This window comes from Lineus longissimus, chromosome 7 (assembly GCF_910592395.1).
Source record: "Lineus longissimus chromosome 7, tnLinLong1.2, whole genome shotgun sequence".
Classification (NCBI taxonomy): Eukaryota; Metazoa; Nemertea; class Pilidiophora; order Heteronemertea; family Lineidae; genus Lineus; species Lineus longissimus.
In genome coordinates, this window is record NC_088314.1 from 17566853 (window position 1) to 17591722 (window position 24870).

The 24870-nt window shown below is 41.1% G+C and overlaps 2 protein-coding genes across 2 annotated transcripts; one reads left to right on the forward strand and one right to left on the reverse strand.

Annotated features, from left to right (window-relative positions):
- Window positions 1-839: 839 nt before the first annotated feature.
- On the reverse strand, window positions 840-21287 carry LOC135490808 (repetin-like). The gene is made up of 4 exons (XM_064776330.1): window positions 21132-21287; window positions 3705-3794; window positions 3160-3264; window positions 840-2801 (listed from the first exon to the last, which is right to left on the reverse strand). The coding sequence occupies exons 1-4, from the start codon at window positions 21195-21197 to the stop codon at window positions 1251-1253; spliced, it is 1812 nt and encodes a 603-aa protein (XP_064632400.1). The 5' UTR covers window positions 21198-21287; the 3' UTR covers window positions 840-1250.
- A 1330-nt stretch (window positions 21288-22617) lies between these two features.
- LOC135491628 (glutathione S-transferase-like) lies at window positions 22618-24615 on the forward strand. The gene is made up of 4 exons (XM_064777600.1): window positions 22618-22650; window positions 23237-23312; window positions 23817-23881; window positions 24505-24615. The coding sequence occupies exons 1-4, from the start codon at window positions 22618-22620 to the stop codon at window positions 24613-24615; spliced, it is 285 nt and encodes a 94-aa protein (XP_064633670.1).
- The last annotated feature ends 255 nt before the right edge of the window (window positions 24616-24870 follow it).

Genomic DNA, 24870 nt, shown 5'->3' on the forward strand with positions numbered 1-24870 from the left:
AATCAAACGTCCCAAGGACTGGATCAGTGAATGGTTTGGTTTTACCTTGACATGTCACTCACCACGTCCCTACCACCACTTGTCGAACTTGCTGATGTCATTTTATTCATAGTATCAGGATTCGTTGCTCAATGATACATACACCCAAACAGTGCCTCCGTTGTCAGAGTACGACCGGCTCGCATCGGGTTGTTATAGCAACGGTTGCCTTGACAATCGGTCGTTGACCTTATTCTCAAATTGAGCAAGCACGAACCGGTGGGTCAGCAATTCATCTCGTATTACGGTTAATCAAGAATGAGAACCCATCCTCAATTTGCGAGGAAGGTGGATACAGCACGGCATAACTTGAGGTGAGGAGTCGAGCTCGGAAACCTGGGTATAGAGAATATTGAAATATCGAGTCAGTTCGGCAACGAATAGTGCTACGAAGGAACGTCTGATTGAAAGTCCAATGATCTATATAGGTAATGTCGTTGAAGACGTCATATTAGTTTCTTTCTCACGGCCTGAAAGCTTCACAATATGAACTGTCATTCCGGGCATTATTTTATAGCAGTAAAGCTTGGCGTAATCAATTAGCAATGCACGTAATGACGATTCAGTGATGTGTAATAATGTTGACCGGTCAAAATGCTTTTTGTCATATGAATGTTGAATGAAATACATTTGTTCTACTATATAGCGTATCTTGACTGGTATTTCCCACAAAGATATCGCTGAAATCCAAGTCTTCCGATGTATTCCAAAAAACCCTATAACGAATAGACTTCTGGAGTACAATGAAAGTTATTTCTTGACTCCAGTGAAACTTGCAAGAACATTGAATGACAATTGGATAAATGCGAAATGTGAGAAAATGATTTAATGCACGAAATATTAGGTGATTCAGTGCAATATGTACAACTCCACCTCTAATCCTTTCCTCTGCGATTTTTTTTCTTCTTTAATCTTTGTCTTTTTTAAAACATAGCTTCATTTCTGTCTAAAAAACCCTCGCTCCAATCAATTTAAAACAAAACGAAGTGAAAATGGTTCACTTCTCTCGGGACTTCAGTTCCAATATATCTCACGTTTAAAGCCATATCTTCCTGCAGCATGTGACTCCCTTATTATACTGAGCAAGAAGCGTTTTACACGACCCTCCCTAGCTTTTATTTGCAACATAATCTCTCCTTCATAACTTCGTTATCCTCCTCTGGTTACTATTGACTACCACTTCAGCCTCCATTTCCTCTCCTTCCAAATGTTTACAACTTCGCCATGCTTTCTTTTCTTATCGTCTCATGTCGGAGATCTCGCTTCAGCCTTTTCACCCTCTTCAATTCTTGCTCCAGGAATTGGTTGTTATGCACGTGCTTAATATCCCTTTTCATACGATGCATTGGGCAAAGTTCGTGTGTATTATGGCGGTTCAGCAACCTCAGCATCTCTCTGACGTCAACATGCGCAGAACGGCGTTTATCAAGATGCGCAGAACGACGATGGTGATTCATCTTTCTTAGTCCCTTATCATGATCAAAGTGGACCACGTGGCTTGCACTCTTCCTGTCTCTTCTCTTCAAAGTCCTATGCTTGTCATAAATGTCCTTCTTTTCATGCGTACGCGCACTTTTATATGCAGGGACCCCACGATTTTCGTGGTGTTGCTCACGCTTCAGGGCGTTATCTTTGTGGTCACGTTTGATCTCTGCGTGTGATTTATGCTTGGTCTCTGCGTGTGACTTATGCTTGATCTCTGCGTTTGACTTATACTTGAAAGTTGCGTGCGATTGGTGTTCGTGCTCTCCGACGTCGTTTTTCTGATCCCGTTTTTCATGCTTTGCGCGTTTTTCCTTGTACTCCATTCGTTTTCCAGCAGTGTGCACTTGGTGATCTTTTGGAGCATGTTTGCGAGTTTCGTGATTGTGTTTCTCGTGTTTTTCCTTTCGCTCCACGTGATCTCGCTTCACTTGTTTTTCCTTACGATCACGGTGATCTCTCTTCTCGTGTTTTTCCTTCTGACCCACGTGATCTCTCTTTTCGTGTTTTTCCTTCTGACCCACGTGATTTCTCTTCTCTTGTTTTTGCTTGTGACCCACGTGATCTCTCTTCTCGTGTTTTTCCTTATGACCCACGTGATCTCTCTTCTCTTGTTTTTCCTCATGACCCACGTGATCTCTCTTCTCTTGTTTTTCCTTATGACCCACGTGATCTCTCTTCTCGTGTTTTTCCTTCTGACCCACGTGATCTCTCTTCTCTTGTTTTTCCTTGTGATCCACGTGATCTCTCTTCTCGTGTTTTTCCTTGTGATCCACGTGACCTCTCTTCTCGTGTTTTTCCTTCTGACCCACGTGATCTCTCTTCTCTTGTTTTTCCTTGTGATCCACGTGATCTCTCTTCTCTTGTTTTTCCTTATGACCCACGTGATCTCTCTTCTCGTATTTTTCCTTATGACCCACGTGATCTCTCTTCTCGTATTTTTCCTTCACACCCACGTGATCTCTCTTCTCTTGTTTTTCCTTATGACCCACGTGATCTCTCTTCTCTTGTTTTTCCTTCTGACCCACCTGATCTCTCTTCTCGTGTTTTTCCTTCACACCCACGTGATCTCTCTTCTCTTGTTTTTCCTTATGACCCACGTGATCTCTCTTCTCTTGTTTTTCCTTCTGACCAACGTGATCTCTCTTCTCGTGTTTTTCTTTATGATCCACGTGATCGCGTTTCTCGTGTTTTTGTTCATGGCCGTCCTTGCTTCGCTTGTCTTTTGTATCCTTTACATGAGCATCTCGATGCTTATGAACGTGGTCCGCATCTAGTTCCTGCAATGGAAAAAGCTTAAAGTAGTTCAGTGTTCAGTCGGAGTCATTCGTTTAGGTCACCTACTTAAAAAAGAACGTGCACGCATACATTTACAAAAATCACTTGGTGACCGACTTTACTTATTGGAAAAATGAATAATGTTCAATTATCATTATTATAGACAATGTACTAGTAATCTAAATATAGCCATTTCGCTAGTTTTCCAAACAGCGGAGAAAGCGAAAAGCTTCGCAGGCGAGTGAAGTGTCTCACTACATGGATACTGGTCCGTTGGCCAATTTGTAATCCTTATTATACTTCTTTTGAAGCAGCAATTGTTTCATGACATTTTCATGTTTTCAACTCTTTTCAATATACCTTATCGCTGTGTTCTTTTTCTTCCAGCCCTGTCCGTTTCACACGAAGCAGTGCACGAGCAATGTCTCGCTTCCCTCGTTTGACACGCAACAGCTCTTTCTCAAACTGCAAGAGACATGAATAATTTGCAATCAGTGATGATAGATGGTCTTTCAGGTGAAAAATCCAGATTCGATTCTCATATGACCCCTTGGCTAAGACTGTCAGTTATGGACACTTTTATGTCCGTTGCAAGATTCTTATAAAGATTCTTCATGCAAACTACACAAAACTGAATTGGCTCTTAACGAAAAACATTTTGAATCACATCTGGATTTTCGGCCTGGCAATGTAATCTCAATGATACAATGACTTACTCTGTCGTAGGCGTTATAGGTGCAAAACCTTTCTATCATTTACCTCTTTTGCAATGGAATCACGTTTGTTCCTCTGAAAGCGACCTTCTCGCTTCTTTTTACAACACGGCTTAATGCAATTTCAAGATAACACAACTTACTCATACGTAGGCGCAATAGTCAAGGGTGCTAGACCTCTCTATTATTTACCTTATTCGCAATGGAAACTCGCTTCTGTCTCTGGAGCGCTACTTCTTCGTCCCGCTTTACCCTGTGCAATGCAACCTCCTCACCCTGCACCTGAAATCATAAAACGTGATACCAGACGTCAATATTTACATCAATCCAGTTGATACGCAAATGTTTATGTTCTGTCAGATAGCGCCACGTGACCTCGTGTGTTCATTCTCTCAAAGCTGAAAATGACAAGGCTAAACACCACTAATACATTTTAAGCCATTTGTTTTAGACATCGACTGCGCATGCCATAAAATGTTTTCCTATATGTCATTCGAACCTTATATTTGCAGGGCAAACAGGCCTTACCTAGTGCATAAATTCATAGAATATTTGACACGTCATGACCGTAATGATTTAAGTCTTGGGGAGTCTGAAGTTTTTGGGGTAGATTTTGTCTTAATTTTTTCCGCTTTAAAAAAGCCCACTCGCCCATAAGCCTACCACTGCTGTCTTATCAAAGGGTCATCAGGGAAAAATCTTGATAACATCACCCCCACGAATAGCTTTCGTGGAGGTCAACCGATCAGCCTAACCGGCATCGGCAAAAGAGGTAATTAAACCCAACTTGTACTCCAACGCATGACCATTGGCGTCCAACAGGCGATCAAATGTTAACGCTGATGTATAGAACTAACTAACACATTCTTAGGGGTGCATTTAGCGTGTTATATGCTTCGTTTCAGTTCGTTTCGATGATTTCACTTTGCATTTTACAAGTAGCCACCACATCACCGTGGACGTGCCCCAAACAAATCCTACGATAATGAAAGAATCCCTATCAGTCTGTTCATGCCGAGTCTGCTTTGTGACATTTGATTGAAGCATCGACCCAGCGTCCCAGTTTAATCATCGTCCTTATCTGGCGGTTGACAGGAACGTCACTGCGTCTTATTCCTCCCGGGCTACAATACAACCACCGCTAGATGACCGCGTCATTCAACTGGATAATTAAAAGACGTATGCGATGCTGGGACGAAAATCTGATGACGTTATTAAGGATTTGTGGAGCATGATGTGTAGTGGTGTATTGGTTAAAGGAAACTAAAGGCACAAGCTATGTAGGACACATTAAGTTACACAAAATCGCCAATAGGGAGTCTCTCCTTTTGTGCATCAAAACTATTCACAATTGTACAAGGAATATATTAATCACTGAATCAAACATGACCCAGTCCTCGAAATGTGCAAATCAGTCACAGAAGACTGCGGCCATTTGATCCGATAGACAATATGGCTAGGACTAAAAGGAGACAATATGGCTACGAATTCCGAAACCAGGTCTTCTCACCAATTCTTCCAATCATGTATTGGAGCCTAGATAAACGCATTATTCTCAACCTCTGTTACTGGGGCGCTTCAGTCGCTGTGTGGTTTCTGGTATACAGCAACCCCTGTCAATATTGAGGTGAAACATGCGTTCATTGGCTTGTTGCATGCTTGTTTCTAAAGAATTGTCGATAGGGGTCGCGCCTACAAAAACCAAGTATCGACCTATTCTGGAATACATTTCATACGTGATTATCTCTGAAGACATGGTCAATACAATCGCCCCTACAAACAGCCATGTCATGAGAATGATCCTCCGCCGGTTGTTGGCCACAGCATGATGCAGTTATCCGAGTGGATATTAAAATGGCGGTCTCATGATGTGACCAAAATATGATGACTTTATGAATGCTGAGAGCACGGATTGGGAACAGCAGTAGTCTTGTTCATATTCATCTTAGGTCTTCGCATATATGCGATGTGCCTCCAAATGGTGGCAGTGTATTGAAATATCGACGACGCGTGTCCTTGTGCATGCTATGACCGTGCATGCCCAGGTGAATCACGTACACGCCCGCACTCTGCCAAATGCATCATATCGGTAGAATGTTAGAAATATTCTTGGAAGGAGTGTCCGGGGACAAAGTTTTAACAGTGCATAATAGTATCCTTTGTCCCCGGACCGCATATACCGCAAATATTAAAATCTGTGAGGTCTTTACGGTCTCATGGCATCTACAAAACAAAATACCTCCTTCTCAGTACATAGATAAGAAATGGACACTTTTTTCAGGAGGGACATTTTTGACTTCTACCCCTATATAAGTATCCTTGTCCATATGGAACTATTTCTACTGCTCTATAGAGTCATCGCCATGTTGTATTCATAAAGCAATTCTACATTTTGCTCAGAAGAATACACGAAGGCGGAAATACTATTGTTCTCCAGACGGAATATCTATTTTCACGGAATATTCTTGGCAATTTGTATCCGCAAGTTCGTGTCTTTAGTTCAGGGTAATAGCGACAAATTGCCCCAGTCTGATACACGGTGACTGCTAATGAACGGTAAGAGGAAGACTGGTGGTTAGAGGTAATGCAGGATCGGCACAAGGGACCAATTACGCCAGTTATGATCGGGAAAAACACGAGCAGAATGTCTTCCATTTGCTTCTGGCGCGATCGTAACGAGTCAAGTTAGGTTTGATATGGCCTTAGGGAACTACGGAATAATGTTGGACCTGTTGGTTCTGTTTCTACACAGGGAGCATTTTCCCGGAAACGATTGGAGGTGCGCGGAATATGTTAAATTGGCTGCTCACATTTCCGTGCATCATCCAATATATTGTAAATCGCGTGCAGTCCCCCTTGGCAATGATTATACCAGTTCGAGAGGGGAAGGTTTTCATGAAGAGGAAGCCGTTTTAAAAGTCACATATTATGTCACTTGTCAACGTGAAAACATGACAGGAGTTGACTGGAGGGTGAAAAGTGGCGTAGCACGTTCATTTGAAGGGACGTCTGTTCTAACGTCAATCACATATCGGTACGTAAACTAGCCTCGGACACATGTCTGACCCACTGCCAGTCCGAAGTATCACGGCGAAATCCCAGATGGCCCCAAGGATTCCGCCTGCAGTTCAAAACGACTTGTTTATCACGCTCAACCACGTTCTTCGCTTCTATGTCCAAAGTCAGTTACTGCTTTATTGCGAGCAAAGATTACTCCTTCCCGTTTATGTAGTAAGCTATTTATCCCAACACAGTAAATCACAGCTTTATTGAGTCCATACCAATGTAGATTGACTGTACATTGATGCATATAAGACAAACTTGTATATTGATTAAGTTTAGCGCAGGGTGGACGAACTGATGCTCCGCTTTAGGTCAAATACATGTTACTAGCATTGTACCCGTGGCGCAGGCAGGTTCAAATGGGCTATACCTTGAATAGATTGAATTGCAATGAATGCAATATCAAAGGAGCAATATCGAATAGACAAATTAAACCAACCATTTGTCCACAGACTCGGACCCTGTGGCGTGCTGTATGCGTGCATATAAAAGTAAATCAATTGGTCCGAATGAGATGATGAGGCAATGTGAATATACCTCGTTCCTTAGTCAGCAATATGCCCCTTTTTATACGGAGATGAAGGAGAACCCAGATAGGCCTTCACATGTCGGCCTCCAAATGGCTCGGACCAATTGCACTATCACTACTAAAACTTTAAAATGCGTGCTCCTCCTACATGTAGCATGATCTCGGGCAAGGCACTTAGTCGACAGGCAAGCTAGAAGTTCAGCACCGTGAGCAGCTCCTTGATAAGGCCATGCCAAGTTCAGAGTGCCTCTTCAGATACATCAAGTTTTGAAAGCTGTGGTGAGCACATTAACATACCATTGTAACCTTTAATTTGAAAATCCCTTCATAATCAAGGGCTAGCTCTGGCTAATACAGTACCAATATACGATAGACCATCAATTTGACCCCAGCTCCTTACTGCGGGAAAACCCAAGTCCAGCAACCAAAAGTATCAAAATACATTTTTGTTAACATTTGAACTGCACACATGCGTTTGTTTACAATTTCTTTCCCGCGAAATCTCGAAGATCAGGTGACCTACAATCGTGGATTGAAAATAACATTAACCTTGGTTCAGCAGGTCAACACGTGTACAGGCTGTTCCAATCATCCCCCTACAGCCAGCCGTTCAACAGGTAGTGTTAGTCACCCCACAGGGAGTGCAGGTGATTCATTAATCCCCTGCATAACTGAACAGCAATGGCTTGGCTTCCGTGAGTGATAAGGAGAATTGACCGTGTCCGATTAAAAATCCCTCATTACTGCTCCGCTGAAGTAAATTTCCGAAAATAAACATGACGTTGCATCAGGATAACATATCACCTGCAAACGTGCAAAATTCCGAGACGAAACACGACCCCCAAATGGCACTTTAGCGAGCCGCCTTATAGTATTATGATATAGATTCTTGGTCAAAGCTAACTGATCTGCACATAGACTAATGATGTACATCATTAGGTAGTGCATTGAAGTAAAGCAAATTAGTCGAGTAAGCCCTTCGTGTTGTTCTCAAAGATAAAAGTTTATGCTCACTTTATCTGTTTAGCAACCGTTTGGACCATTATAACTGATCGACATTATGTTAAAGGGATCTGACAGGGTAGACCGAATCGTTGTTGGTGTCAGTGGCAAATAGAATCCCTTGTGCAATGTGCGCAAAGCCCGTGCAGTTTCACAAAGCAGGGCTGGTGGCATGTAGGTCCCTATGCACAATTAACACAATGCTGGTGCCACCTGTCGGCTTGGGACGAACCATTTCCAAGTACTGGTGTTCTGACATATGCGACCCTTTAACAATTCAGCCCATTCATTTGTTATCACTGATTTTCATTCCAGTCCAGTGCATTATTCCATTACCTGATTACCCGCGATAGCACGACTAAACGAACCAACGCTGATTAGATTTTTATAAACATACTAGGCTATAGAGGAGTATGTTTAGCATGTTTAGCTACAAGTACCGGGAGAGTGCTGTACATTCTCTCGAAGTCATAAGAATAGTACGTATAGTCCTTACATGTAGTACAAGGCCAACAGAAGGATACTAAGCAATATCATCTATGGTTATTTCATACAAGTGTAAATGGCAAGATCGTAGCAAAATGCGGTGTAGAAAGCTATGGCGCGCGGCGTTACCTACACCGCGTTTTGCCTTTTCCCTGATTGACCGAATATTCTTAGTCGAGAGTGTTTTAGGCATGGTTGGTATCTAGAGTAAAACAAAAATAAATATTACAGGTTGCTTGCATCAAGGTAACATATCTCATATCCTTTCCATAACACTTCTATTATCATGATTATAGCCAATTAAGAAAACTAGAAATGTAATTCGAAATAATCTTATGATTTTTTTACATCGATTCAATGTTTTCGTCGACGTGGACTTTCTCTTGACCACTCTTTTGCACAAGCCAATGTCGTGACATTGCTTTCGCATATGGTGATGAAGATGGTTAGGCTGTCCGGCCGAAAGTAGATTATAGTCTTGGCAAAGACTAACACAACTTGTCATGATCGTGAAATTTTGGAGAATATTGAGAATTGACGGTAACTAACACAATTCTCTTCATAAAGCGGTGAGTTACATGTATATGTTATGATAAAGAGTGACAGACAGATATTGTTATAGAATGCGACATTTAATACAATAAGACCATCCAAATTCCCCTAGTACGATCGACATATGGCTAAGTGCTTATAGAAGGATAAAAGAGGTATAAAACACTTCGTTTTGTCCCGGAGTTATTCAGCGCATTGATCGCAGTGAACGGGTCAAGTTCGCACGAAAGTTCCCAAAGTAAAACCTGTCGCTCTCTACTCTCTCAGCGATAAAACCCTTCGCAAAATAGGACGGGAAATTCGATAATTTGTTTTCTGCTTAACCGACATCATTAACATAAAATTGTGGTTATTAATGTTTGTTCTGCAAGTAAATGTATAGAGTGCATGAAGTAGCATTTACCATGCTTCATATGAATATCAACAACACAACAATATTGGAGGCCAACTGTTCTAAATATTATTGCTCTCAAGACGTGTGCTTTTTGTTGTGATGGGGCTCTTTATCAGTTAAATCTACGATCAATGACATAACAATATTTTGAGCATATTCGATGAAAATCGATCGTTATGTGATCGTGTCGCCAGCAGCTTCTTTTTGAGTTTCATTCTCCAAAAACACGACTTACCAACTCAACCAAAATATCTTGCAGTACGCTGCACTGATTGGTCAATATTGTTAGATGAGCGTTCTCCTGTGAGTGGAGGGTGAAATATCAACAATCGATACACGTGTCTATTGCCGCTACGTATGCTATTGTTGACAATGTAGAGTGGATATGGGAGAATCCGTACGGATGACAGATTTCTACTTATCAGGTCCTGAGCGGGGCGAAATGGTCGATAAATGTCTGCTACAAGTCTTTATTTGTGTTCATAAATAAATTGTTCCGAGAAAGGATCACGGTAAAGGATTAACTGTGATCATCAAGAACGTTGATTTCACACACTTCTGAGCTGATGCCTTTTGAAGAGTTTAAATAAAGGGAAATGTTGAAACGAATCATTACAGCATAATATGATTAACGGAAGACAATGACCCGTTACTTTCACTCGGCTACATGAAATTCTATTTAAGTCGTGGTAGCTTACTGTTAGGTCATTTCTATCTCGGCAAGTAGCATCTGCTCGAAGAACCGCAGTGGCGTCTGAACTCGGGCTCAGCTTGCGCGAGAGGGACTGATTTTGTTCTAATGTCTGGCGCATGGTCTGTTTGTCTTTATATGAGAGTCCGCACTGATATTAGTGGTTAAAATTCGAAGTAACTTTTACCAGTCGTGTTTTCCGAAGAATATATTATTACACAGTTCTCGTAACCACTTCAAAATTCTGCCTCGGTGATTGAAGTGCGTTGATACATCATTTGAAGGAGCCGACGGTAGCGAGTTGGATTCATAAGAAACCGATCGATGTTGTTGCAAGTAGCACTTGCCTTGCGTGCATTCCTCCGCGTCCGTCGCTCTACATTGATTTCCGAATCACGCACCTGGTTCCGCCGCATGATGAGTCAGAATTATCAACCCTAGAATGGTAGAGTCGGCCTCTTCTTCATTAACTCTGAGTTTGCGTTTGCCCCTCATCGCATGACCAGTCTAGCGTGTATGAAATTTCCCTTCAAAGAGCAAGAAAATGATACTCTGATGACCGAAATAGGTCGGATAGCCTGACATGTGCCTCCTTTGCGGGTTTATCTTACCCGAATCTCAGTTAGGCCACTGTTGCCCTTCTACCGTTTCAATCATTATGCGAAAAGGTGTGAAAGAAAGTGAAGACTTTAGAATCATCACTGAGTTACGACATGTTTCTATACTCTAAGGAACCATGTCAGGTGTGCAACATCAACGACTGTACCCAACCAAATTTCGGACTGGTCTAGCAATGATGTGCTGGTAGGCCATAGAATTCTGGTCTAATCCATCTGAGTGTTTTTTAGGTAGGTCTGGCCAAAGGTACCCGGCGATCTAGATTGATACGGATCGATCTAGATTATATATTAGTCTGCCGTGAATGTGATCTGGTCAAGTTCGATGAACATACTGACGTCATTATACGAGACTTACATCATTCAGACGTCGTGAGCGATGTGATGTGATCTGGTTTGGTCATATCTGGTCTGGTTTGGTCCCATGTAACCAGACCTTTAGAGACCCAATGCTATAAATTACAATGCTAACAACATTTTTTTTAATCCCGGACTTTCTCTCCTTGACTTAGTTCCCTTTCACGTAAGAAGTGTTGCTAATTGGAAGGGAACGGAACGTTCCAGCCATTTCCGGTCCAGTTGCCATGACAACTATGGAGTGATCATTTTTAGATACCCTAACATCATGCGACACACGATCGGAATTTTGATTTCGAGTTATGTACGAGTTATACGAGCGAAAGGTGGATAGCAGATCGAATATCAAAGTTGGCAGAATTACGCAACGTGTATAAAGACTAAGTGTTGACCTTATGCTATAGCTTGATCTGTGTTTGGCAAAGGCGTAAGCTTTTATCGATAATAAGCTATGGTGCCGTACATACCTTGGCCTAAGGGCAAACCAAAAGGTTGCAAAGGTGACATTTACAAAAAAGCATGTTAGCGACATTATTCAACATTGTACCAGTCTTTTTATTTGAAAGACTCTGATTGTACCGAATGGAGTCATCAGTGGTATTTTGCCAAAGCGTACACGCACATGTCAAATTACCAATGCTTCGTCAAACTATTCCGATGGAAATGTACTGCTTGGAAATGCAACAATTAGAAACGCCATCGGCGTACCACACCATGTTTAGTGGCATTTGCTGAATGAATTAAGGCGATTAAAAACCGGAAAATTGGAATGTCAGATTTATAAAAAATCTTTATTAGATTGTCTCGATCAGCTGCATTTTTCGTTTATATAACGTTCTCTAACGAAGCTTTGCAATACGCAGCCTCGTTTTGTGCAGCGACGGGGTATATTTGGTGTAGAAAGAACTGACTGGATGTCATTTCACTCATTGGTCCTGAGGGCGGTACTGAAAAGGTATCAAAATGATTGCCCGTTTTATAAAATGGACGATTGGTTTTTTAAAATTAAGTCGGCAAATGTAAATGCCAGAAATGTACTAGCCGAACTCGTAATATACAGTTGAAACTGTTCGCGTAAAAACTTGAAGGTTTTTTTCTCCATTAATGACTCAAGTGAGTAAGGTGATTCATACCTAAACGCATAACATTTTAGAACAAAACTTGAATAGACCAGTACAAAGACCTGTAACACACTATCCCCATGTGCATTTCAGTTTTTATATATCTCCATGTATTATTCAAGGAACGCCGTCGTGTCCATTACTCTCAACGGGAATAATCTCTAAAACACAATTAACTAAAAGACGAATGAATAATGCATGTCCTCCCCAAATTAATATTATCGTTGGACATGCTGGAAACTGGAAACTATAGCCACACATCGCACTTTAGTGTGCATGTACATGTAAGGTTACATGTAAATGTATGTGTCCCATCTTTTGAATATTCAGAAACTCTTGTAGTTTTGTTTACACTCGGGTATTATGGGAATAACTGGAGTTCTCAACGCGTTCAAAGAAACACGAGGAAGCTATTCGACCCCGGCTCGAACCCGAAAGGTGATGTCACTTTAGAACAATTGGCGACATTGATATGTGCTTAATAAAGCCGTCATTTGTTAACAGTGAGTTCTCGCAAATCCCCGAAACGCCAACGCGAACACCTTTCCTATTGTGCAACCTCCCAATCACGATTTCAAACAATGGGATATGCGTTCGCGTTCGCGTTTCGGGGGATATGCGACGGGGGATACGCTTAAACTCGAAAACGTCTCCCTCAATTGGCCATTCGTATATAACAATAACGTCGTATAGCAGCACAAGAAAATATTTCATGAAACGCCTGTTGGTTTAGATTTCCATTAGCGGCAAACTGAATTAGATGAATTATCAGTGGAGCTATCTTCTCATTATTTCTGCATTGTATCAATTAGGATCACGTTAATGATGATATAGAGATAATTGATGGGAATGCTAGTCGCCGGAACGCCAACATGCTCTGTTGCGGGATGTAGTGGTACATGTATAAATGTAGCGACAATGTGCTTTTGATAATTGGAAGAGTTCCAAATGCATTGTTTGATCAACGCTCATTTTTACAAGCTACGTACGTATTATTCTACAGCCGAGAAGAGTAATACTTGCATAAACATGGTAACAATTTCCTCTAATGAGAGTGTCATTAGAGGCCTAGTCTGTCAATAGTTGACGAGTACATACTGTACCGGGAGGTAAGTCAGTGCCTATTGGAGTCTTTCTCATTACAGGAGAAATAAGATACCTACTAGACTTTAGAACAGTGGCACCTCCCTTAGCGGACACCTCTCTTTAGGACACCTTTCTATTACGGACACTAACTTTGGTCCAGAATTAGTTTTTTACATTCAATTTGACCTCTCTAATCACGACACCTCTCTATTAAGGACAGTACTTGTCAGCCCCGAAGGTGTCCTTGCAGATAGAGATGTTCTGCTATATAATGCATATGCAAATTAAACTTTTCATGGTTTTTGCTCCTTGATGTTCGATGCACTACTTTTGGGCAACCCGATATATTTCGTTTACACCATTGCAACATTACGACCATTAAACACTGTTGTTATGCATTGCCGCATCCCCGTGCTACATCGAGCGAGAGCTAACACTGCTAGCAGGCGCTCAATATGTACAATAAGTCATATCTCTTCAAGAAAATATGACACCTCGACGCCAATAATAAAGACGCAAGCTGTAAAGAAATCCGATGATAGAAATGAAATTTGAATGAAATAGAAGTGATTGTCAAAAACAAATGTGTTGGATCGAAAAAATACCCGTTGGCTGGAGTAATCCTATTGGCACAAGCATGTGATGAGATTTTTATACAGTTTCTTTGTTGAGACAATTTGAAGACCGTTTGCGTCCTCGAGGCAGTGAGACTAGAGCGGGTATAGTGTATGATATCGCATATAAGCTATAAAAACGATACCTATGCACGATCAAACTCTTGTATGTGAAACCGTTGCCAGTTAATCCCCTACTTGAATCCGTATCGCTTCTGCAGCCCTCAAATTGGCGCTGCCTCGAATATTGATAATCCTCGAGCGAGTGTTTTTATATTTCCAACACCAATTTGCTCAGCTTATTAGTTGATCCCCTGTTTGAATCCGTATATCGCTTCTACATCCCTCAAAAAGGCCACTTCAAACACTTTCAAATCAGCGCTGCCTCGATTACTAATAAATCCCCTGCGATTTTTTTTAAATATTTCCAGCACCAAGTCTATCCTGCTCAGCGTCAAACCCCGTGTTCACGAGCGGTCTTTTTGTAGTGGTCTTGTGCGGTTCGACTTATTATCTATATATCCCTAAGGGGAACGGGATGTAAAAATGTCCCGAATCTGTTCATCCTCATAAAAAGTCAGCACAGAGCTCACATTAAAAAAATGTATATAGCCTATACATTAGAACATCTCTATCAAGGACACCCCTAGGACTGACAATGCTGTCCATACAGAGGCGGGTGTCCTGATTAGAGAGGTCAAATTGAATGGAACACGACCAATTTGGGACCAAAACTAGTGTCCTTAATACAGAGGGTGTTCTTAATAGAGAGGTGTTCGCTATCAGGGAGGTTCCACTGAACTAGGTCAATTGGCCACTTCTTTTTAGCTTATATGCAATTCGGATACATGCCTGGTGTGTTTTCGCTAATTATTTGCGATAGAGCAATAAAGTAGGATTTAGTTGTTTGGAAATGGTAAACAAACTGTGCACTCATCATAGCACACCATTCAGTTTTACTGGATAAATCTGCCAAAACTTCTACTCATAACATTGGCTCCCAATCTTTTTAAAAAAAGCAAATCAAAATGCTCTAAAGCAGCTTTTTCAGTGAACAAAAGCCTTTACTCATGGTATGCTTTTGTCGTTCATTCAGTGTTATTGTAAGATTCTGAGCTAAATCTTTAACTAAGAGCCTTATAAGAATTTTATAACGAATGTACATCTACATGTTGACGAAACTGAATAAGAAACTTATGAGAATCCGGAGTAGTTAAGCGTTCAGCCATTAGCCATTCCGCATCCGCCGCCCATCGCGCATTGCTCCAAGCGGAAATTGGTCCATAATCTTCCGTGCTCGATCCGTGAAAAACGAAAGCAGCACTCAGCCGGTTCTTCATAACCGCAGCATACAGTTAAATAGTGCATCCCTTCCACTGAGATATTTTGTATTTCTTGTTTTCTGTCGTGGTCGCTTTTAATTTCATTATAGGTATGCTCTGTTAAAAAATTAGCTGGAGTGAGAACTTGTATTTGCTTGTTGTTGCAAATGATGTACTGGGTCAACGGCTGAGTGAGAAACTGTTGCTGGTAGTCGCAAATCAGTGTTGTAATGTGTTAGTCAGTGGCTGAGTGAGAAATTGTATTTGCTGGTAGTTGCAAATGTTAACATGGTTAACGGCTGTGTGAGAAATTGTATTCGTTGGTAGTTGCAAATGTTAACATGGTTAACGGCTGAGTGAGAAATTGTATTTGCTGGTAGTTGCAAATGTTAACATGGTTAACGGCTGTGTGAGAAATTGTATTCGTTGGTAGTTGCAAATGTTAACATGGTTAACGGCTGAGTGAGAAATTGTATTTGCTAGCAGTTGCAAATGTTAACATGGTTAACGGCTCTGTGTGAAATTGTATTTTCAGGTAGTTGCAAATGTTAACATGGTTAACGGCTCATTGAGAAATTGTATTCGTTGGTAGTTGCAGAATTTGCAATATGTTAAACACTGTGGAAGCAGTTGTATTTTTGGTGGTTGCATAAGTTGTTCATGTGTTAATGAGAGAATAAAAGGGCAAGAAGTTGCCAGAGGTCTCTCCTATCTGATCTAAATAATTCTAGCTGGAATCTATCTAAAAAAAACACACGACCTACTGTACCAAGTACTACATGTGTAATCACAAGTGTTCATGAGGAATTAGTGTCTCTAATTACCTTGATAAACTGTTTCCGGTACACCCAACTAAAGCGACTAGATATGCATGGAAAATTTTACTGATGTCTGGCCTATACTACTCCGAAATACTAGCTTTTCCTCTTCTATCTATTCAGGCAACTCTTCCCTAAAAATGCCTTTATTAGGTTTCCACTGCCATTGAATTATACATTAGGGCGTGCATTGTATTGCACTGCAACTATTACTCCTTCACTGCGTTGGAAACGCAAATGAAATTTCGACAAATTTGCCAAAATCAAGTCTCGCAGCACAACCTTTAGGGGATAGGCAATTCGTTCAAAATGTGAATTGAATCCAATGCTCGGCAAGCGTCTATTCAAGAAGTCGCAAGAGATCGTGGAACATCAATGAATATAGCCAGTTATTTATTTTCGCAATGTATTTTCACTGTAAAATAAGCAATATTGAGTTAATTAAGAGATGAGCGGTACCACCAATAAGCAGTATTCGGTGATTTATAATGTGAAGTAGAAACTAGAAAACCTGAAGACCCCGAAGGAAACCTGCGCTGTCGAAGAGAGCTAGTCGCCCTCTCTTCCACATGAGTATACCGAGCCCGACCGGAAAACGAATACGGGACCACAGAGGTGACCGGCGCCGATATTTCCACTGAGAGTAGGTGTAAGTTATGTCCTGATCGAAGCAACCCGATGCCATAATCTGTCAGAATACAACAGAGCCGGCCACTTTTTCTAGTGGGACATTTTCTACTTCACACAGCACCTTAACTTAAGATTGCTGAAAACCGTATTCACTGCTGCCAGCATCCATGGTCATGGTGCCCCAAGATAATCCTATGTACCCCTATCTCTTCTATTCAAATTCGGTCGTTCTCTAACCTAGGCCATAGGTAACATCAATTCAACTGAGGCAACCCTTGTTGACATTGCATTTAAAAAATATATGAAGATGGCGTATAATGCGAAAACGGGATTGGCCAAAAAACACATCTGCAACTGCGCTGCAATTTCGTATAAACCAATTTTTTGTAAACCCGTGTATATTGGCCCCCATTGAACAAACACATATCGTTTTGTTGGTCTTGGCTCCACGCCAACACGCTGACGTAAAGTGCGAATGATATGTGAATTTCAAATTTTGTCAATACGCACAGAGCCCGAGTGGTGGAATATGCAAAATGCAATATATGTGTATCGCTCATGATGCTGTTGCGCTGGACATGTTGGAAAATGGACTTTGGTAGGCTGGTCTACTTTTTAAAAAACCAAATACTAGTACAGTGGAACCTCCCTTAGAGGACACCTCTCTATTAAGGACAACCTCTCTATTAAGGACAGCACTTGTTAGTCCCAAAGGTGTCCTTATTAGAGAGGTTCTACTGTATGTTATTATATTCCAAGTGATGGAGGTGGCAGAATTCAATTGATGTTTAAAAGAGTTCCATATTTTGTATACGATTTCACCAATAAGGGATCAGCAGAATACTTGTTCAAGCATGCATCAATTATTTCTTTGGAAAGCATTTTGATTTTTATGTGTGTTTGACTGCCAGTATAATTTTCAAAGTTATATTTCAAACGAGGTGCATATGGCGTAGGGAGACGTTCTTTCATGCATATGCAAATGCATTGATAAATCACTTATCCTTTTTTGTGTGACAGTCTTCAAAAGAATCCCGTCTGGAACTCAAGTTTCAAAAGGGGCGAAGGCATATACGTACTTGATCATATATCGCATGAGCCTGATTGATGAGTGTTACAAAGTTTTTTTAGATTTATTTCAACTTTATTTGTTCACTTGCCATTAGCACTTGAAGCAAAATGTACCCACACATACACATTTTCCATTTCATTTTGGTTTCCCAGAATAGGAATCTCCCTTAAAAGGCAATCTTTAACATGTTCAATCAATTATTAAAACGCCTGTTGTCAGTTCAGTTATCGAGCTGTATGTGTGTTAGGCGCTATAAATTGTAGGATTCCGGAGGTCTGCACAACAATGCGGTATTGAACTTTTGACTGAAATTCTCGTTGCATTATAGTTTTACTGATAACCACTTGAGGTTCATAGCTTTTATTTCCCTAAAGGCAACGCCACAACCAACATGACGAATGGTTTTCACGACATGGAATTGAGCTGTCGCCCGAATTTACGGGGATGTAAGGAATCTCCAATTGTAACACTTTGTGTGCGATCTGGCTCATCAGTATACTGTGTCGATGTGTTTTACCCGGTTGAGGGGCGCCTGTACAAAAGGCCTATCTGACGTGTAATTGTTATGTGCAACAAACGAGCCTCAACTGGCTAAAGAGCGTCCACACAGTAAAAGACTGCTTGCTGTGATCATACATGTAATTGGAAACTGCAACTCGTTATCGCTTACAGTGTATGTTTTTTCAATTGTTGTTTCTTTTGACGGCAATGTCACTTGATGTTGACATTTACAGAGACATGATATCGTCGAAACTCTAGCCGGAAGAACCACGTTTGCAGCTATACTCAAACAGTATATATCATATCCGGCCACGAAGTCATTACCTGTCACAAAGCTGGGCTGCTTCTTAACGATATCTACAAAACACTGCATGTATGCAGGAACTGCTTCGCCTCCCGATCTAGAGCGCATTAAACCGTTCGGGCTCGAACATGTCGTAATCCCTTCGAAAGCACTGACACTACTAATGACATTTACAGAATACGGGTGTTGAAGTCGGAACCGAATACAACACGGCTACAGGAGCGCTACTTCCGTCAACAGACTCAGTAAACAAGATTATTACAATTACTAGCTAAATCAATAGCGCTTTTAAAAAACAAACAACCAAATAACTTCTTGTGATAATAGAATCAAAATACCCCCCCCCCCCCATTTTGTTAATTTCACAATTTTCCGCAGAAAATCGGTGATCAGTATTTAGTCTGTTGCTAGATGAGCAGGTACATGGAGGCGAATAGGTGCATTTTCCTCCTGGTCACCTAAATCCTACACCCAAGTTTCCCTCTAAATCACAGTGAGCTATATCAATACGATAAACTATCCCAGCCATTCTACTACAGGACATAAACGAGGCGAATAGACACATTATCCTCCTTGTCACATAACTCTCACACCCATTTTTTCCCTCTGAATCAAAGTGAGCTATATCAATACGATAAACGAAATATGTAGACTTGACTCCAAGAGAATCGACTCGAACTTTAGTGCAAATCCGCCATTGCTGACATCATTGGTGCCACAAACTTAATTTTTATGTAAGTTTTCTAATAGCGTCAGGAGTGTGCCGAACTCTCCCAGGCAATCTACTATGGGAGAGGACAGAAAAAGTGGCCCATCCTCGGTCCTCCCTGTCAATTCATAACTGCCCCACAATATCATATTGATGATTTTTCCTTCAAATTTCAAGAAGTGCTTACAGATTCCTCACCTTTATAAGCTGGCACGATGTAATTAAAACATGGTAAACAATACATACATGTTTGAAGCATTACGTTTTTTAACACGTTTTGCCCCTCTGGCAGTTAACATGGTTAGAAGAATTCCAATACTCGTCTGTTGCCTTCAAAACAAAGCCCGTTTGCACCTAGGCCTAAATTATCATTGTTCTATAGCTTTTATTAATGGGTTATTCGGGACAATCTTGACTACATCGACCGCAACGACATAGCTTTCCGTGGGGGTCGAAGCCTCAACCAGCAAGGGCAAACGTAATGAGAAAATCTATGCAGCAGCATTCTGATGTGGGTTTTTTCAATTGGAAAGATAATTGAGCCAGTGGCCGAAACAGCACATGAGGCGTGGTCACGAAAGACATCCCTTAACATGGTTAAGGACTCAGCGTACCACACTGTTCTGAAATAACTAATGTCGCTCCGTTGATGCACGAATCGACATCCCGTCGATGTGAATGAGAAGTATGAGACCTTGATGACTCTACATACAGCTGCAGGAAGCAAATGAACAACTCCGATCTTATTATTTGCCGAGCTGATTTGTTCTGCGGGATTGCTTCCTTGAGCAAAGTTACGTCCGCCTGGCGCTTCCTCCGTCACCGGATATGAAATATTGTCGTGCTTCAATCAACTTATTACATCATTTCCTTATTACTAGTATCAAAATACATATACATTCATCATGTACAGCAAAGTCTAGTTTCATCATTCTTTGACCCTTTTTTAGAAACTGGAGACATGATATTGTGCATATTATGGTAATTTGATGCAAAATGTTCAAATTGCGTTGATGATGGGGTTGGCGACTCTAAGTTGCGCTACATTTTCTAATGCATCGAAACTATTACATTTAAATGTGATATTCTTTTTGCATTATTGTGACACACTGCGAACACATGACAGATGGTTAGTTAGTCACTGATTGGAGAGGGTAAACGGATCTTGTACATTTGACTCCATTACCCCCGACACAATACACTTGTATTTGATTTATTGCACCTGTTAGCTTGAACCAGATTTTCGAGAATTCACGTAACATAATTGTCCGACAAAGTGTACAACTGCAGGACACAGTTACATTTCACGCAAATCTCACGGTCGTGTTCGTCTGGGAGCCGAGGGTATAGAGTAGGGATGTCACGTGGTTGGTAATATTACACCATGTTTAAATTTGTCGAATTTGAAATTGAACTTATAAATTTCTAATTGCGTAATGACGTGCTAGATTGGATACAAATGTCGGCATTGTCGTTGTAAAGACAGCTATATAAATACCATGAATGTCAAGTTTCAGCAAATTCTTATGCATAAGAACTGCACTATGTTTTTTTACCACTGCAGTTCTATTTTCCTGGATCACCAATATAAATTACGAACGCAGTGGTTTATATCAGACGTGCACACCGTATCTTCTCAGTGATGCGTACAACGCCATCAATCAGCATGTTTCTCAAATATCTGCAGTACGACGTCAAAGCATGAAGTGGAGGAATAGTTGTTAAAATTGTGACCAAAAAACATGACGTACCTCAGCCAAAGCATAAAGGATAACCAGGACGTATCCAAGTAAAAACGCAATCCACATATTCCTCATTTTGTTTGTACTACTCCTGGCTATACCATGCCATAGAATCCACGAGGCTCTCTGCTGATAGACTGATGAAATTGTCTCCCAGCATGCGCCTCACTAGTCGATCTCGTATGCAGGTCGTTGCTACGTGCATTCGTTCTGTTAAATCGATTGGAAATTATGCGGCGGGGCCGTGGTTGTTCAACCAGATGCTATAACCTCGGGGACAGGTCGCTGTTATAAACATCGGGAAAATCGATTTAAGGAAATGAAGCATCGGTTTGGAGTTACAAACCTCGTTGCCACAGCCATGCGTTTTCAGCCATACTATACTTAGCGTTACAGACAGGAACAAAAAAGACAGGCAACAAACGGGACATGGTAATTGGAACAGTAAAATGGAATTTCTCTTATAATGAGGAATCTAGGCTACTGAGGACGAATTATCGACACGCTGGAATAATGCAAGTTAAATTTATAATATCCCAAGAATTACCAAAGGCTTTCTTATACCTGCAACTGACATAGGTCATGACCCGTCGAGGCCGTTGTCCTGGTATTTGCATAGGTATCTAAGGTACACAGAAGATGACAGGCAACATCGGAACACCCCTACAAATGGGCTTGAGCTCCATCAGACAGTATTCGTAGGACCATTGTGTATGGTCACTCCTTCAGCCAAACCTATCACAGGACACACCGCATGTCATGACGGTAACCTGTATCAGCACGCCATTTTAGGGGATGCGACTTTAGACCAAAGATGGAGCCATAGGCACACCGTTTCGGTGGCTTGGGGTCATTCCATAGAAAGTTTTGAAATATAGATGCTTCGATATGCGATTCGGCAAACTGCCGAGCCTTTGCATGCTGTTTCGAGTGCGTGGAATCTGAAATCTACGTACTCTTAGATGCGATTTCAGGTCGATCCTGATGATACATGAATCAAGTATTCGTTGGTTGCCGTAAGCTTGGGATCTTGAACCCCTGGATCCGCCCCCCCCCCCCCCCGGATATGATCCTTAAACTTTGGCCACCTGTCATGCATGTGCAAATGTCGATCTCCAAAGCAAACATATCGAGGAAAATGTTCCGCGAGACATTTACAATATACATGTAGTTAGTTCATTATGCAGTTGTCTGCTATTATCGTGTCCGATTCACTGTACATGTATATCGAGTGGGCCACAAAAAAAACGAGTAATTTTAGGTAATGCTGTAAATGCCATAGACATGTTATCCGATTGACCCACATTCGTTAAGAAAACAGCTGCTTCAAAATTTGACATATGAATATATGAAGACTACGTTGAATGCCTATAAATTATCACGTTGAAATCGAGTCGAACCCCATATTTGACAAAAATATACCAAGGCCTGGTCTATCGGCCTATACATAACTGCGTTCACTGACTGCTGATCTTTGCGCAGTAAAGTTGGGAGGATGCCTGTTCTCGGTTACTGGGACTCACGAGGGGTAAGTAGACCTTGTAGAACATCCCGGTCCGCTACTGGCTGGGCAAAGACCTTGCTGGCTCACACACATTTTTACCCGTTGATGGGGCTGTTGTGCCCGAACCCGGGCCAGATTTAGGATCGGGATAGGCCTATGTCTCATATTACTGGAAGGTTGCGACTTTTGAATATCGACTCGCCCGATTTGCCGATAAAAGTGCAACTGTCAGTGTATATGTATGTAACTGAAAATACTAGATTGAAAAATATTTTGCGACCCAAAAACTTGGTGTACAGAATTTTTTTTCAGAAACGACAATATCTGGCCGATCACAATTTTTTCTGAAGGAGCCCACCGTGCAGTATCGGTTTTGTTTAGATCAAGATGCGTCAATGGTTTAGCATTTGAGCATCCATTTTTGTTCTGGGTGACATTTCAATTGGTCAGCCTTCGACGGGCATAATTTTGACAATGTTTCATGGCTTGGCCTATGTAAAGCTGGGCGGGGAATCATGTTTTAGTTCTTTTAGGGATGGTGTAGGGGCTATTTTTGGGCTTTAATCTATACGAGATAATCTCTTGTCGAACATGCTGCTTAATTTTTCAGTTGGGTGGCCCTATCCGCCTTCTTCTTGCCTACTGCAAAGAGGACTTTGAAGATAAACACTTTGTGTGTGGTGATGGTAGGTCTACGTCAGTAGACGTCTAAAACTCACAAAATTTTCGTGGGCGTCTTATTTTCCCGTATTTCACGAAATACCCAAGATTCGCAAAATAAAAATCGTTGAAGAAATTTGTAGAGGCGCTGCGGGAAAATTGTGTGGTTTCCCGTAAGGAAAGGTTTTGTTTGTCTTTGTGATGTTTTCTTTACAGACGAAATACGTTGATCGAAAATTTGACCCTTTTAAAGTTAACCTACATCCTAATTCTGTGTTACAGATATCTATTGAATATCAATTTGTAGACAAAGAGTCAAAAATCGTTTTCATGCCAAGTTACATTGCACTGGCCTATGTAATTCGTATATTGCGACAATCGTTTTTATTGTAAATGTTGTGGGCATCAGAACGTACACTGGTACTCGAGCGATCACTGTAGAACAGATTCGGGCATGTCTGAAAGTTTATTTAAATGCAATATCAATCATGTCATTAACACTATGAGATTTCGAATGGTTATGGTTCCAGGTCCTGAATTCAGCATGGAGTGTTGGCACAGCGTGAAGGATACCCTTGGTCTACCATTCCCAAATGTAAGAAATTAAAAAGGAATCGAAGTTATGTTTGTGAAGTCTAGGGCGTCTCGCGCTGAAACCGCCGGACAGACTTGACATCATCCTTGAGAATCATATTCGTCCTTTTCAAGTTACCGAACAGTCGTGCCTTGGGGACTGAGGCCTCGGGAAATGTATGCATATAGACCGAAGAAATTAGAGTGATTTTTAGGAGTTGACTAATTTTAAAGCTACAAATAGCTCAGTCAACTGATCCAGCTTTGTGCAAAACTTTTTTAGATGAGACCCATTAGTACAGGCAAGATCATGAGTTGTGTTCTGAATCGTGTTCGGATTCAACCTAAGCTTTTATTTGATGTTTCACAAGATTTTATGTTCGATCAAGTGTCCTAGTTTCTAGTGTTAGTAAATTTACTATTGAGCCCGTATCTTGGCCATATTCTTTTGTTAACCAAATTTATCGCGAAAATCATTCTAATAAATTTCGTTTGATGATTTTGATGTAGCAACTTAATCTGAATTGAATATTTCAATGGGATTGGTTAAGTCTCGCCCATCAAGGGATTCTCACAACTTGTATAACATGCATGAGAGAAAAATGATGATTTCAATGTATTTTAGTTGCAAAATTTATTTCCCAGCTGCCGTATTACATTGATGGGGACGTCAAGATAACACAGAGTAATGCCATCTGCCGCCACATTGCTCGCAAGCATGACCTCTGCGAGTTTAAAATAATAGAAAAAGGATAAAAAATAAAGTTAATGCATTATTGCTCGCAAGCATAATTTCTGAAGGATAACTGGCTAGGAGTATGAAAGCAATTTGTCACTATAATGTAAGTTTTTCGCAACAGCGCAATCTTTGTAAGTCACGTGATATAGACACAGGGTTATGCAATGCTCACACGGGCAATTATAATTTCAGTGAGAATGTAGGCTAATAGTAATGCCATCTGCCAGTTATACGCGTTATATAGAATCAGAGTTATGCATTGCACACAAATA

Bases quoted from the DNA above. Each gene is read 5' to 3' on its own strand.
- LOC135490808 (XM_064776330.1), bottom strand. From the start codon at position 21,197: ATGAGGAATATGTGGATTGCGTTTTTACTTGGATACGTCCTGGTTATC. The intron at 3,265-3,704 runs GTAAATAATAGA...TGTCTCTTGCAG, and splicing joins GAGTTTCCATTGCGAATAAG to TTTGAGAAAGAGCTGTTGCG. The intron at 2,802-3,159 runs GTATATTGAAAA...TTTCCATTGCAG, and splicing joins AAAAAGAACACAGCGATAAG to GAACTAGATGCGGACCACGT.
- LOC135491628 (XM_064777600.1), top strand. From the start codon at position 22,618: ATGCCTGTTCTCGGTTACTGGGACTCACGAGGG. The intron at 22,651-23,236 runs GTAAGTAGACCT...TTAATTTTTCAG, and splicing joins GTTACTGGGACTCACGAGGG to TTGGGTGGCCCTATCCGCCT. The intron at 23,882-24,504 runs GTAAGAAATTAA...TTTATTTCCCAG, and splicing joins TTGGTCTACCATTCCCAAAT to CTGCCGTATTACATTGATGG.